Genomic DNA, 14,336 nt, shown 5'->3' on the forward strand with positions numbered 1-14,336 from the left:
ACCAGATATTGGAAACCCCGGCCCTTACGACGGACGTCCAGGAGCCTGCGCACTGTCCAAGCAGGCTCCCCGTCGATGAGCCGGGCAGGAGGCGGCGGTGGTCCCGGAGTACAGAGGGGCGAGGTGTGGTGTGGCTTGAGACGGGAAACATGAAAGACGGGGTGAATCCGCAGTGAAGCCGGGAGTCGAAGCTTCACTGCGGCCGGGTTGATGATCTTGAGGATCTTAAATGGTCCGATGAATCTGTCTTTCAATTTAGGGGAGGCAACAGACAGAGGGATGTCCTTGGTCGAAAGCCACACCTCCTGCCCAGGCTGGTATGTGGGGGCCGGGGAACGCCGGCGGTCCGCATGGGCCTTAGCCCTCGTCCGGGCCTTTACCAATGCAGAGCGGGCGGCCCGCCACACCCGGCGGCACCTCCTGAGGTGGGCTTGGACCGAGGGCACACCGACCTCTCCCTCCACCAACGGGAACAACGGGGGCTGGTACCCCAAACATGCCTCAAAAGGGGAGAGGCCGGTAGCAGACGAAACTTGGCTGTTGTGGGCATACTCGATCCAGGCCAGATGGTGACTCCAGGCCGCCGGATGCGCGGAGGTGACACATCGGAGGGCTTGCTCTATCTCCTAATTAGCCCGCTATGCCTGGCCGTTGGTCTGGGGGTGGTACCCGGACGAGAGACTTACGGTGGCCCCCAGCTCCTTACAGAAACTCTTCCACACCTGTGAAGAGAACTGGGGGCCCCGATCCGAGACGATGTCCGACGGTATCCCATGCAGCCGCATGATGTGGTGGACCAGGAGGTCTGCTGTCTCCTGGGCCGTCGGGAGCTTCGGGAGGGCCACGAAGTGGGCCGCCTTGGAGAACTGGTCCACTATCGTGAGAATCACGGTGTTGCCCTGGGACGGCGGGAGGCCCGTGACGAAGTCCAGGCTGATGTGAGACCAGGGGCGATGAGGCACAGGCAGGGGATGGAGGAGTCCCGTCGTCCTCCGGTGGTCCGCCTTACCCCTGGCGCAGATGGTACAGGCCTGGACGTAGTCCCGGACGTCGGTTTCCAGGGACGCCCACCAGAAGCGCTGCTGGACTACTGCCACAGTCCTGCGTACTCCGGGATGACAGGACAGCTTGGACCCGTGACAGAAGTCCAAGACGGCAGCTCTTGCCTCTGGTGGGATGTAGAGTCTGTTCTTGGGGCCGGTCCCCGGATCCGGGCTTCTTGTCAGGGCCTCCCGGACGGTCTTCTCCACGTCCCAGGTGAGGGTGGCCACGACAGTGGACTCGGGGATGATGGTCTCGGTGGGGTTCGACAACTCCGCTTTGGCTTCTTCTTCATGCACCCGGGACAATGCATCTGGTTTTTGGTTCTTGGTCCCGGGGCGGTACGTGATCTGGAAGTCAAAGTGCCCGAAGAACAGAGACCAGCGGGCTTGCCTGGGGTTCAGCCGCTTGGCGGTCCGGATGTACTCCAGGTTCCAATGGTCCGTGAAAACCGTGAAGGGCAACAACGCCCCCTCCAGCAGGTGTCTCCACTCTTCAAGAGCCTCCTTCACCGCGAGGAGTTCCCGATTGCCGACGTCATAGTTCCGTTCAGCTGGGGTCAACCTGCGGGAAAAAAAGGCACAAGGATGGAGAACCTTATCAGCCTCCACGCTCTGGGACAGCACGGCTCCTATCCCTGAGTCAGAGGCGTCCACTTCAACTACGTACTGGCGATCAGGATCAGGCTGCACCAGAACTGGTGCAGTCGAGAACCGGCGTTTCAACTCCTGGAACGCGGCTTCGCACCGATCCGACCAGGTGAAGGGGACTTTGGTGGAGGTCAGGGCAGTCAGGGGGCTAACTACCTGACTGTAACCTTTGATGAACCTCCTATAGAAATTTGCAAAGCCGAGGAACTGCTGTAGTTTCCTACGGCTTATCGGTTGGGGACAATCTCTCACCGCCGCAACCTTGGCCGGATCAGGGGCGACGGAGTTGGAGGAGATTATGAACCCCAAGAAGGACAAAGAAGTGCGGTGGAACTCGCACTTCTCGCCCTTCACAAACAGCCGATTCTCCAACAACTGCTGTAGGACCTGACGTACATGCTGGACATGGGTCTCAGGGTCCGGGGAGAAGATGAGTATATCGTCCAGATATACGAAGACGAACCGATGCAGGAAGTCCCGCAAGACGTCGTTTACCAAAGCTTGGAACGTCGCGGGGGCGTTGGTGAGGCCGAACGGCATGACCAGGTACTCAAAGTGACCTAATGGGGTGTTAAACGCCGTCTTCCATTCGTCTCCCTCCCGGATCCGAACCAGGTGGTACGCGTTTCTAAGATCCAATTTAGTGAAAATTTGGGCTCCATGCAGGGGCGTAAACACAGAATCCAACAGGGGCAACGGGTATCGGTTGCGAACCGTGATCTCGTTCAGCCCTCCGTAATCAATGCATGGACGGAGTCCGCCGTCTTTCTTGCCCACAAAAAAGAAACCAGCACCCATCGGGGAGGTGGAGTTTCGGATCAGCCCGGCAGCTAAGGAGTCCCGGATGTAGGTCTCCATTGATTCGCGTTCCGGACGTGAGAGGTTGTACAGCCTGCTGGACGGGTACTCAGCGCCCGGGACCAAATCGATGGCACAATCATACGGTCGGTGCGGGGGAAGAGTGAGCGCCAGATCTTTGCTGAAAACGTCAGCAAGATCATGGTACTCCTTTGGCACCACCGATAGATTGGGGGGGACTTTGACCTCCTCATTAGCCGTAGTGCCGGGAGGAACCGAGGATCCTAGGCACTCCCGGTGGCAGGTTTCGCTCCACTGCGTCACAACCCCAGACGGCCAATCAATCCGGGGATTGTGCTTCACCATCCATGGAAAGCCCAAAATCACTCGGGAAGTAGATGGTGTGACGTGGAACACTATCTCCTCCCTGTGATTCCCAGACACAACCAAAGTCATTGGTTGAGTCTGATGTGTGATTAATGGAAGCAGGGTGCCGTCTAGTGCTCGCACCTGCAATGGTGCCGGCAGAGCCACCAGGGGGAGCCCTACTTCCTTTGCCCATCTGCTGTCCAGCAGATTCCCTTCCGACCCTGTGTCTAATAGTGCTGGGGCATGAAGGGTTAAATCCCCACTCAGGATTGTTACTGGGATTCGTGCAGATTTGCGGGGTTTTCCCGCGTGCGTATTATGGCCCACCCTTAGCCCAGTTTCTAAGGACGGGCGTTGTAGTTTGACCATTTAGGGCAGTCCCTCTGCATGTGCTCACATGAGCCGCAGATAAAACACTCCCCGCGGGCCAGTCTCCTTTGTCTGATGTTTGTTTTTACTTTGGCCCTGCTCGTGTCCATAGCCTCCTCAGCAGGGGCAGCTGTAGCCACACGGAGCTCTCTGGCAGTGAAGCGTGGGGACGACGTCACTTTGTCGGAACCGGAAGGAGGAGGGACGGCTCGTGCCCGGTCACGCCCCCCGGCCTGCTCCCGATGATGCTCATTTAAGCGGTTGTCTAAGCGTATAACTAAATCAATAAGCCCGTCAAAATCCCGCGGTTCCTCCTTAGCCAGCAGGTGCTCCTTGAGGACCGGTGACAGTCCATTTACAAAGGCGGCGCGGAGCGCAACGTTATTCCAGCCGGACCTCGCTGCCGCGATGCGGAAGTCGACTGCATACTCGGCTGCGCTACGGCACCCCTGTCTCATCGACAGCAGTACGTTCGAAGCGGTCTCGCCTCTGTTGGGATGATCAAACACTTGTTTGAACTCCCGTACAAACCCAGTATAAGACGTTAGGAGCCGTGAATTCTGCTCCCAAAGCGCCGTAGCCCATGCGCGTGCCTCTCCTCGAAGCAAATTGATCACATAAGCCACCCGGCTAGCATCTGATGCGTACATGACAGGGCGCTGTGAAAAGACGAGTGAACACTGCATGAGGAAGTCCGCGCACGTCTCGACACAACCCCCGTACGGTTCCGGAGGGCTTATGTATGCTTCAGGGGACGGTGGGGGGGTTCGTTGAACGACCAGTGGAACGTCTGATACAGGCCCAGGACCAGCCAGAGGAGTGGCTGCAGCAGCGCCCTGCTTGTGCGCTTCCACCCTGGCGGTGAGAGCCTCCACCCTCCGATTAAGGAGGACATTCTGCTCGGTCACTAAGTCTAACCGAGCCGTGAAGGCGGTTAAGATCTGCTGCAGCTCACTCAACACGCCTCCTGCTGACGCCTGCACTCCTGGTTCTTCCATTGGCCGTTCAAGCTCGGGTTGACGCCCCTCAGAGTCCATGACGATGGCCGAGAAATCCTGTTGTGAAGGTGTCGTAGCACGGACCCACAACAGGGGGCGCAAATGAACGGACAATGACTAAACCAAAAGGTAACAATTTAATGTTGTGACGCTACACAACGAAAAGACACAGAAAATATGCACAGTCAATTAGCACCAGGTGACGTGTGGCAGGCTCGAAGATAGGAGACGCCCCCGACGAGAGAGAAGCCGTACTCCACACGGCTTCCACCACCAACGGTCTGAAGAACACCGGAGCCGCCAAGTCCCGAGTCCCCAGGTGGCCTCTGTTCCCGGCTGTCGACCCTGGCACTGCTGGCAGAAAGCAAAAACAGGATGTGTGAGTGTGAGTCCGCACACTCAGTAATACACAGTCCAACACTGATGGGAGGGAGCACCTCCACCTCCAATCATACACTCAAGCAGCTCCTGTCAGTCACTTATCTGGAGGGAGTGGGAGGCGAAGACGTTGCGGTTCCCACAACACGCCACTCCGACAAAACTGTCCCACAGGAATAAACGGCTGCAAACAGAGATCAAAACGTGGATTAATCCAAATACTGCAGAGAAGGATTACCTCAGGAATGGTAGTCGATTTCTCGGCGAGGAGGTGGAGTTGCAGTCCGGCTTTTATGGTGGTGATGATGATGAACGAGTGACAGCTGGGGCAGGGGATGAATGACAGCTGTCACTTCTTCTAGGTCTGGCGCCCTCTCGTGCTTGGAGCCCGCACTCCAAGCAGGGCGCCCTCTGGTGGTGGTGGGCCAGCAGTACCTCCTCTTCAGTGGCCCACACAACAGTTGTATGATTATCTTAAAATGATCAGACTTCTGCTGTTTCCTTATAGTGTTCAGACATTTATTGTATGCTTTCATGATTTCATTTTTCATGTTTTTCATTCGTGTTCTGTCTTGTATTGACTTAGAATAACTAATCTTATGATTCCAGTACAGTAGTTGCCAGTATGCAGCTGGTTTTCAACCCGCCAATAAACACAATTACAGTTTTTCACAATTGCTAAAACACATTTTGTGAAACCATTTACCATTTCAAAACTCTAAACATAAAACCCATTTTTCAAACCATATGTACGAAACCCTAGATTCTTGTTACAAAACTGACCAATCATCTCAAAACCCTTTTAACTTTTCCCAAAACCAACTAATGGTCTCAGAATCATTCTCTGAGCAGTCAAAATGAAAATCCTGGTGAGCAATGATTACACAATACATCAAACAATGGAAGACACAGTGTGCAGGGCAGGGCATATAGCTCCTGAAGTCTTTTTATTCATTGAAATCTAACTATAAATGAAATAGGGTAAATCTACAATCAAAAAATAAAATATTACAAAAAAAAAAAAAAAAGCTTACTGAGCTTCATCATGCCTTTGGCCTGGGTCAAGCCACAAGACTTCGTCAACATCACAAGCGATGTTCTCTCTTCTGAGGCAGCAGGGGAAGAAGGCTCTTGTATGGCGTATCCAGCCTTGGCATGACTCCTCAGTTATGTCACCACAAGCTAACTCCAAGCCCACAGGAGATCCACTCTGATATAAGGTTGCCGGTCATGTACCTTCCACCTCCAACTTGAAAAAAACTCCTCTATGGGGTTCAGGAAAGGCGAGTATGGTGAGAGGTACATATTGATGAATTGCTCATTGATGTTACAGTTTTTATTGATTGCTTTGATGCAACAGTCAACTCAAAATCCACATTTTCAAAACAGTTAACACAGGGGCCTAAACAGTGTCCCCAATGGTCAAAATGACATTTTGTTTGCAAAAGGCTCCAACTGTGCCAAAACATTTAAAATAAGGAACAAAAGCAAATTTTGCCCTCAAACAGCACAACTTGCCCACAAGTGTATGAGCACTTACAATCAATCATAACAGAATGGACAACAAAATACAAAATACAGCACTCAGTGTGAATCAGTGCACCATTGGTTGACATTGTAGCCCATAACTGTTACATGCCAGTCCTGTTTGCTGCCTTCTTGCAAAAAAATGGATCCAGAATCAGATTTGCTTTGATGCAAATTTTATTGATTCTTTTTTTCAGGCTTTTTTGTGGCTGACAACTGAAATATTCCTACAGAAAGTATGTAAATCAAAGTACGTACAATCCATTACTGTAGGCCTATAAGAAATTAGGAAAATAAAAAAATCAATCTTTTACAGTAAAGAACAAAAATCTTTAGTAGGCCTATACTATAGGAGTACAGAGTATGATTGATACTCAGTCTCTTCTGTCTTGATGAATGGGCCACATGGCCTCATCGACATCACATTCAATGTTCTCTCTGGCAATGCAGCAAGGGAAAAACCTTCTGGCATGCCTGATCCAGCCTTGGCATGCCTCTGCATCAATATCTTGGGCTGCAGTAGTCATTGCATTGAGCAAGGGCATCTGATCATAGGGGTGATGATCATAAACCTTCCATCTCCAAGCACTAAAGAATTTCTCTATCGGATTCAAAAAAGGGGAATACGGTGGAAGTAATTGCACCATCATCCGAGGGTGGACTGCAAACCACTCATGTACAATACGAGAGTGGTGGAATGCCACATTGTCCCATATGATGACAAATAGTGGCAAGCCAGGCCTCAACAGCCCTCTTTCCTGAGGTGGGATCAGCACGTCATGAAGAGCATTCAGGAATGCTATCAGGCGCTCGGTGTTGTAGGGCCCAATGGTGGGGATATGGCACAGGACGCCACCACTGGAGATGGCAGCACACATAGTTATGTTGGCGCCCCTCTGCCCTGGACCTGCAATAGTGGCCCTGTGCCCAATGAGGTTCCTTCCTTGTCTGCTGACTTTACACAGACTGAAGCCAGCCTCATTGACATAAATGAAGACGTGATGTGCCCCCTCGGCTTAAAGCTCCATTATTCTCTAAAGAAAAAACACTCAAAATTACAATTACGTAAAAGTGACTCTAGTTGCCTCTATAGGAACTGCAGGATATGACAAGACAGACAGTAACAGTATAGTAATGTTTCCTTACCTCCACATATTGGCATCTGGCCTCCTTCACAGCATCAGAGTAGAGCTGTTTCATTGCCATATGGTTCCTCCTGAGGATGCGGTCTATGGTGGTCTCGCTCACAGTATTTATATTTCTTAAATACTCCCTGATCTGCAATTACTGCAGCCCTGATTTCTTGCAGCCTAATGGCATTATTTGCCACAACCATGTTGACAACGGCTGCCTCCTGCTCAGCATTAAAAATTCTTCTTCTACCACCAGTGACTGGTAGCCTTTCGATTAAATAAAAATACATGAAATGGGAATGTGGAAGAAATTACATGAAGTACTGTATATTACTGTATTTCTATATATATTGTAGGCCTATAACAACATTACATGTTCTCCTGTAGAAAAACTCTGACAACTGAGGCAACAGTGTTTCTGTTTACAACAGGTTGGACTCTTTGTCCAGCCTCTCTAAGTGAAAGGCCATGATTTGTAACATGATCAATTATAGTTGCCCAAATTTCATCAGTAACTTGAGCCCTTCCAACGATACCTCCATCTCGCACACGGACTCCTCGGACTCCTCTACCTCTTACTCTCACTCTCACTCTCACTCTCAGTCTCATCTGCCTTAGACCTCCTTGATTCATGCTTGCAAAGAACAACACAGGCATGACACCTTTTAAGGCCTCCTACAGACTGATTGCAAATTGAAGATTTGTATGAAGAAGTGTCAAACAGGTGATTCAGTGATTGCATACAGATCAGATATTTTCTAATCGCTGGGAACATATGGTTTCTGTTAGGATACTGTAGCTAAAACAGTGGAGTTTTGACTGCTTGAATGACATCTGTGCTGTTTTGAAAAAGGGTGGGGGAAATGTGTCAAGCCAATGAGAATGGGTTAACACATTTGCAAGAGGTGTCTTTTGCTCTGCTGAGATGGTGATGATGAAGGCTGAGAGGTTCCCGGTTTCTTCAAACAGGTCAAAGCAATCAATAAAAACTGTAAACCATTCTCTTATTTGAGCAGCACGATGGAAGCTTACATTGTCCCATATGATCACATATGTGTATTGGTCATTCATCTCATGCTGCCGAGCCACCAAAACATCCCGGAGACTTGCTAGAAATGTAAGAAGGTGTTGAGTGTTGTATGGCCCTAGTGTTACATGTTGATGCAGGACCCCACGGTTGCTTATGGCAGCACAAATGGTCACATTGCCACCACGCTGACCAGGGACATCAGCAATGGCACACTGTCCAATTATGTTCCGGCCCCTCCTTCTCCTCTTCGCTAGGTCAAATCCTGCTTCATCCACAAATATATATTCATGGGACCTTTCACTGGCCTCCAATTCAAACATTCTCTATATAAAAAATAGATAGATAGTTTTGTAAGTGAACAGAAAGACAGGCAGATATCAACTTCAACTTCAACTTTTTTTTTATATAGCGCCAAATCACAACAAACAGTTGCCCCAAGGCGCTTTATATTGTAAGGCAAGGCCATACAATAATTATGAAAAACCCCAACGGTCAAAACGACCCCCTGTGAGCAAGCACTTGGCTACAGTGGGAAGGAAAAACTCCCTTTTAACAGGAAGAAACCTCCAGCAGAACCAAGCTCAGGGAGGGGCAGTCTTCTGCTGAGACTGGTTGGGGCTGAGGGAAAGAACCAGGAAAAAGACATGCTGTGGAAGGGGGCAGAGATCGATCACTAATGATTAAATGCGGAGTGATGCATACAGAGCAAAAAGAGAAAGAAACAGTGCATCATGGGAACCCCCCCACAGTCTACGTCTAAAGCAGCATAACCAAGGGATAGTCCAGGGTCACCTGATCCAGCCTTAACTATAAGCCTTAGCGAAAAGGAAAGTTTTAAGCCTAATCTTAAAAGTAGAGAGGGTATCTGTCTCCCTGATCTGAATTGGGAGCTGGTTCCACAGGAGAGGAGCCTGAAAGCTGAAGGCTCTGCCTCCCATTCTACTCTTACAAACCCTACGAACTACAAGTAAGCCTGCAGTCTGAGAGCGAAGCGCTCTAATGGGGTAATATGGTACTACGAGGTCCCTAAGATAAGATGGGACCTGATTATTCAAAACCTTATAAGTAAGAAGAAGAATTTTAAATTCTATTATGATAGTGTTTACAATATGCAGTACTTGTACTGTATCTGAATGTGCACTTACTTGGACATACTCATAACTGAGCTCTTTCACTCTGTTAGAGTTGCGCTCAAAGGGTACTCTGTACACTTGTTTCATGCGCACTCTGTTGCGTTTCAGGACACGGTCAATGGTGGAGAGGCTTACGGTGTTGATTCCTTCAAAATTGACATTGTCTTCAATCACTCGCTGTTGTATTTCACGTAGTCTAATGGTGTTGTTTTGAATGACCATGTCAACTATCAGGGTCTCCTGCTGCTGGGAGAACATAGGGGTTCTTCCACCTCCCCCTGGCATCCTTGCAATTCTACACAAGTGAATATACAATATATGCTTTGTCACAGTGGTCTACAAAATCTGCTGTAACTGTGTACTGTATACAGTATTGAACATTTACACTATACCTGTTCTGTTGTCTGAATGCCCGGATTATTGAAGCCAAAGAGAAACGGCTGAGGTTAGGTTGACTCGAAGTCCTGCTTCTCTCACTGACATCCCATGAACCAGAACATGGTCAATGACTGTGGCCCGAATTTCATCATTTGCTATAACTCGTTGTCTTCCTCTTCCTCCTCTTCCTACTCCCCCACCTCTAACACGCATCTGTCCCCTGCGCATCTGGTTTCTGTCCGTTGTTGCAATGAAACTCCAACCAGCCTGTTTCAACTCTGAACTGGCTTATATTGGTTGTCACATCATTAGACCCAAGTGTTAACAGTTTTGACTAGTAGTGTCTAATTGGTGACATCTGTGCTTTAATTGTGTTTATCTTCTGCTTTGTTTGGTTAGTAATATAATTAAGAAGTGAATTATTGTGCAGAATGTGTTTTATAGTATGAGAATGTGTTTAGAGTTTTGCAAAAAGAGTGAATGAGTTTTGCTAAATGTGTCTACCTATGTGAAAGTCATCTAGGTGGGAGATTAATTCAATAACTGTGTAAAGGCATTTGAGAATTTTATTTAGGGAATAGGGTTTTGTGTTTTAGCAACTCAGAAAAACTGTAAGAAGGAATTTTATTTTAGTTTATTTAGCAATTTTAAGTTTATTTTAAGACTGTGGCTGTTGAGTGACCAAGACTTTATGGTGAACACATTAAAGCATTGATTTCTGGTGGATTTAGTAATTTGATTCCATTTGTTTGGTCAAATGGAGTCAAACATCATCTTTTTGAAGTCACTAGCATCATACACACTAAAATATAATAAGTTGACTTTACTTAAAAAAAATATGCAAAGTCGTTGCCTTAAAAAAGTAATTTATGTTAACTTAGATACATTAGATTTGATTAACTAATTTTTTGTTAGTTCTCTGTACTCAAATGAACTTAAATGTTAAATAAATGATATTATAGTAACTTATTCATTTTGAGTTTGCAGTACTCAAATAAACTTAAAAACCTAGATTATAGTAACTTGTTTATTTTGAGTTTACAGTAGTCAAAAAAATTAGATTACAGTAACTTATTTACTGTGAGCATCCAGTACACAAATGTCAGCTACACAAGCCATTTTTGCGTTTAAGCACCGCTGACACTTCTGAGGAAAAACAAAGGCGATCACAAATCCAACACAAACAACGAGAAAGAGCTTCTGTCTTTGAGCGCTCTGCCCACTGCTGTAAGGACAAGCCCTTTACTTTCAACATGGAACAGTACTGGCGTGTCACATAGGACATTAAAAGCAAAGCAGTTTTGACTTATGGTTTTGATTTATAAACCAAACTAATTCCAGACAGTTTATCATCAGTGAGTGAAAACCAGGTTGGAGAGAGCACTGGTGGTCCAAACACGGGCTCACCATGGACGTGTGTGGGTGGGAATGTGCAAAGTAAGTGAGGCAGATCTGCACATGTCTGAAAGAATGCCCCAAAGGACACTGGATATGAAAAAATATTTTTTCTAATTTGTCTTAAATGGGAAACATCAAGTAAAGCAGGTCTTCCAGTCTCAAAGTATTACTTACTTATTTCAAATGAGTGTTCATAACAGGTTGATGAAAACTGAGTTTGGTTCACTTATCATACTTAATTCATTTGTATGTTAGCATTTACAGTGCAGCGCAGTGTTAATGGCTAACAATAGCATGACCAAAAAGCTCCTTTGTCTGTATTATCTAAATATTTGGAATAATATGGCACATTGTGCGGCTCATTGGCCTCAAGATCATCTAAGAGACACCCTCCATGAAGGCCAGGATGAAGTAATTGTAGGCATCTTGGCATAAAATATAATTTAGAAAGAGACACTTTTTTATTAGAGATTATCAAACCCTGAAGTAAAGTCATTTTCCATTAAATATTTATTTATTTATTTATTTATTTATTTTTGACCATAGTGAGTACCACCATCTGATATAATCAAAAGCCATTTTGCAGTGCCTGCATGATTCAGGACCGTACGCAAAAATATGAAGCGTATATCTGGCCAGAGAGAGAAACCGAGCTGAAAAGAATGTGCAGCAGGTTAGGGTGATAAAGGATGCAGATGGTAATATGTTGAGACAACTGAGGAGAATGTGTTAAGATGGTAGAGGGAATATTTTGAGGAGCTGATGATGGAAGAAAATGAGAGGAAGAGAGAGAAGGGAGTGCTGGATGATATGGATAGAGAGAGTAAAAGAGAAATATAAGAGATTAGTACGGATGAAGTGAAGGTAGCTATGATGTGGAAAAGCAGCTGGTCCAGATGACATTCCAGTGGATGCATGGAAATGCTTAGGAGAGATGGCAGTAGAGTTTCTTACCAGATTGTTTCAGAAAATCTTGGAAAGAGAAAGCATGCCTGAGGAGTGGAGAAGTGTGTTGGTTCTGATTTTTAAGAATAAGGGTTATGTGCAGAGCTCCAGTAAGTACAGAGGCATAAAGGTGAATCAGCCTCAGCATGAAGTTAAGGGAAAGAGTAGTGGAAGCTTGGCTTAGAAAGGAGGTGAAGATCTGCAAACAGCAATGTGGTTTCATGTTGAGGAAGATCACCACAAATGAAATGTTTGCTCTGAGAGTGCTGATGTAGACGTATCAGTTCAACTTATTTCATTTATATTGTGCCAAATCACAGCAAAGTTGCTTCAAGGTGCTTCACACAAGTAAGGTTTAACCATACCAACCCCTAGAGCAAGCACACAGGCGACAGTGGTAAGAAAAAACACCCTCTGATGATTTGAGGAAGAAACCTCAAGCAGACCAGACTCAAAGGGGTGACCCTCTGCTTGGGCCATGCTCCTGACACAATTGACAATATGAATATACAGGAAATTTTGGGAAATTTTGCTGGTGCATAGGACGGGAGGCCTGTAAAAGAAGACACCCACTCCCATCTCTGGATGGAGCCACACCTCAAACAGAGAGAGAAAAAAAACAGAATCAGGCAGCAGAAAAACAACAAATACAGTATAATTTGTCAGCATTAAGCAACAAGAAAAACAGAAGAAATGCTAAGGTGATCACCAACCACTAGCCCTAAGCTTCACTAAAAGACCCAGAATTTAGATAAAGTTGAGGCTGCAGCCCACTCCGTTTACTAATCAAATGAATGTAAAAGGGTAGAAAGCATAGTAACATACTATGCTAGTATGCTAGCCATACGAAAGGGAAAATAAGTGTGTCTTAAGTCTGGACTTGAAAGTCTCTGCAGAATCTGACTGTTTTATTGATGCAGGGAGATCATTCCACAGAACAGGAGCACAAAAAGAGAAAACTGTGACCCGCAGAGTGTAGAGAAGGTCAGAAAGAGTTACATTGTGTAAAATCGGTGGAACTAACAAAAAGACAGGAAGCAGAGCTGAAGATCCTGTGGTTTTCTTTGGGAGTGACGAGGATGGACAGGATTAGGAATGAACATATGAGAGGGACAGCTCAGGTAGGATGGTTTGGAGTCAAAATCACTGCGAATGGAGCCACCAGGCAGGAGGAGAGGGAGGCCAGAGAGGAGGTTTATGTTTGTGAGGACATGCAGGTGGTTGGTGTGAGGGCGGAAGATGCAAAGGACAGAGTGTGATCTGCTGTAGTAATCCCGAACGGTAGCAGTCGAAAGAAGCAAAAGAAGATGACTGACAGTTAACTCTATATCCTTCAGAGGGCAGTAATAAGCTTAGCAGGGTCTACACTGCCAAGTCTATATGAAGTAGACGAGGAAGAAGAACAACTGCATGGCGTCATCGGTCATGTGACGCAGATACTTTTGTAGCATTAAAGCGTTGTACGTCGGTGTGAAAATACCAGTTTTGAGTTGTCAGGGTTGTTTTCGTTTGCTTTTTGCTGCTTCTGGCCACAGTTTGGTTTCCCACTGAAGAAGCTCGTCTCGAATGTTCTCGATGCCTGTGTTAGTAAATGTGCTACCCTCATTAGCTTTGGCTAATATCCCGGTGAAGTAAACTAGCTTTCGGAAAACTATTGGTTCGTTTCCCGTTTTATAATAAATAAATGTATATATCGAAATGTTGGTCGGTATCAGGGTGTCACGTCTTATTTTAGTGAGACACAGTTAATTCTTTAAATCCTTCGTGGGTCCACTGTCGGCACTCCAGGCTGAGTTTTAATCACGTCAGCTGCTGACAAAATGATGGATTTCGACAACATATTGAACATCGCCTCTGAAAACCAGGGCGGCAACGTTGTTCAGGTAAGCTGAAAATTATTTCATGACGGCTAAATGTTAAAAAAATCTGTCGACGGAGAGGTGAAGACAAATGCCAGCTCATCAGTTACGGCGGGCAACGTTGGCTAGCTGCCCCTCTGTTAGTTCAGCAAAACGCGTCGGTAGTCTTGGATTTAGCTGACAAGATTCGATCAATCTGGCGTATATGTGTGTCATACATACATATATATATGTGTGTGTATTTAGTGAGGCAATTAAGTATTTGATCCACTGTCGATTTTGGGAGATGGTCATGTGATCAGATGAAACCAAACAGAGCTTTTTGGTATC

At 46.7% G+C, this 14,336-nt stretch overlaps 1 protein-coding gene across 3 annotated transcripts in view; it reads left to right on the plus strand.

Annotated features, from left to right (window-relative positions):
* The first annotated feature begins 13,549 nt into the window (after nt 1-13,549).
* The window catches only part of spty2d1 (SPT2 chromatin protein domain containing 1), a 34,534-nt gene continuing 33,747 nt past the window's right edge, over nt 13,550-14,336 (plus strand). For all 3 annotated transcript variants that reach the window (XR_004562286.1, XM_034176873.1, XM_034176874.1), the window contains exon 1: nt 13,550-14,030. Coding sequence is in view for 2 of the 3 variants with exons in the window: in XM_034176873.1 (XP_034032764.1) it covers nt 13,968-14,030 (63 nt within the window). In the remaining variant the exon portion in view is untranslated. The remainder of the gene's footprint in view (nt 14,031-14,336) is intronic.

Source organism: Thalassophryne amazonica, chromosome 8 (genome assembly GCF_902500255.1).
Source record: "Thalassophryne amazonica chromosome 8, fThaAma1.1, whole genome shotgun sequence".
Taxonomy (NCBI): Eukaryota; Metazoa; Chordata; class Actinopteri; order Batrachoidiformes; family Batrachoididae; genus Thalassophryne; species Thalassophryne amazonica.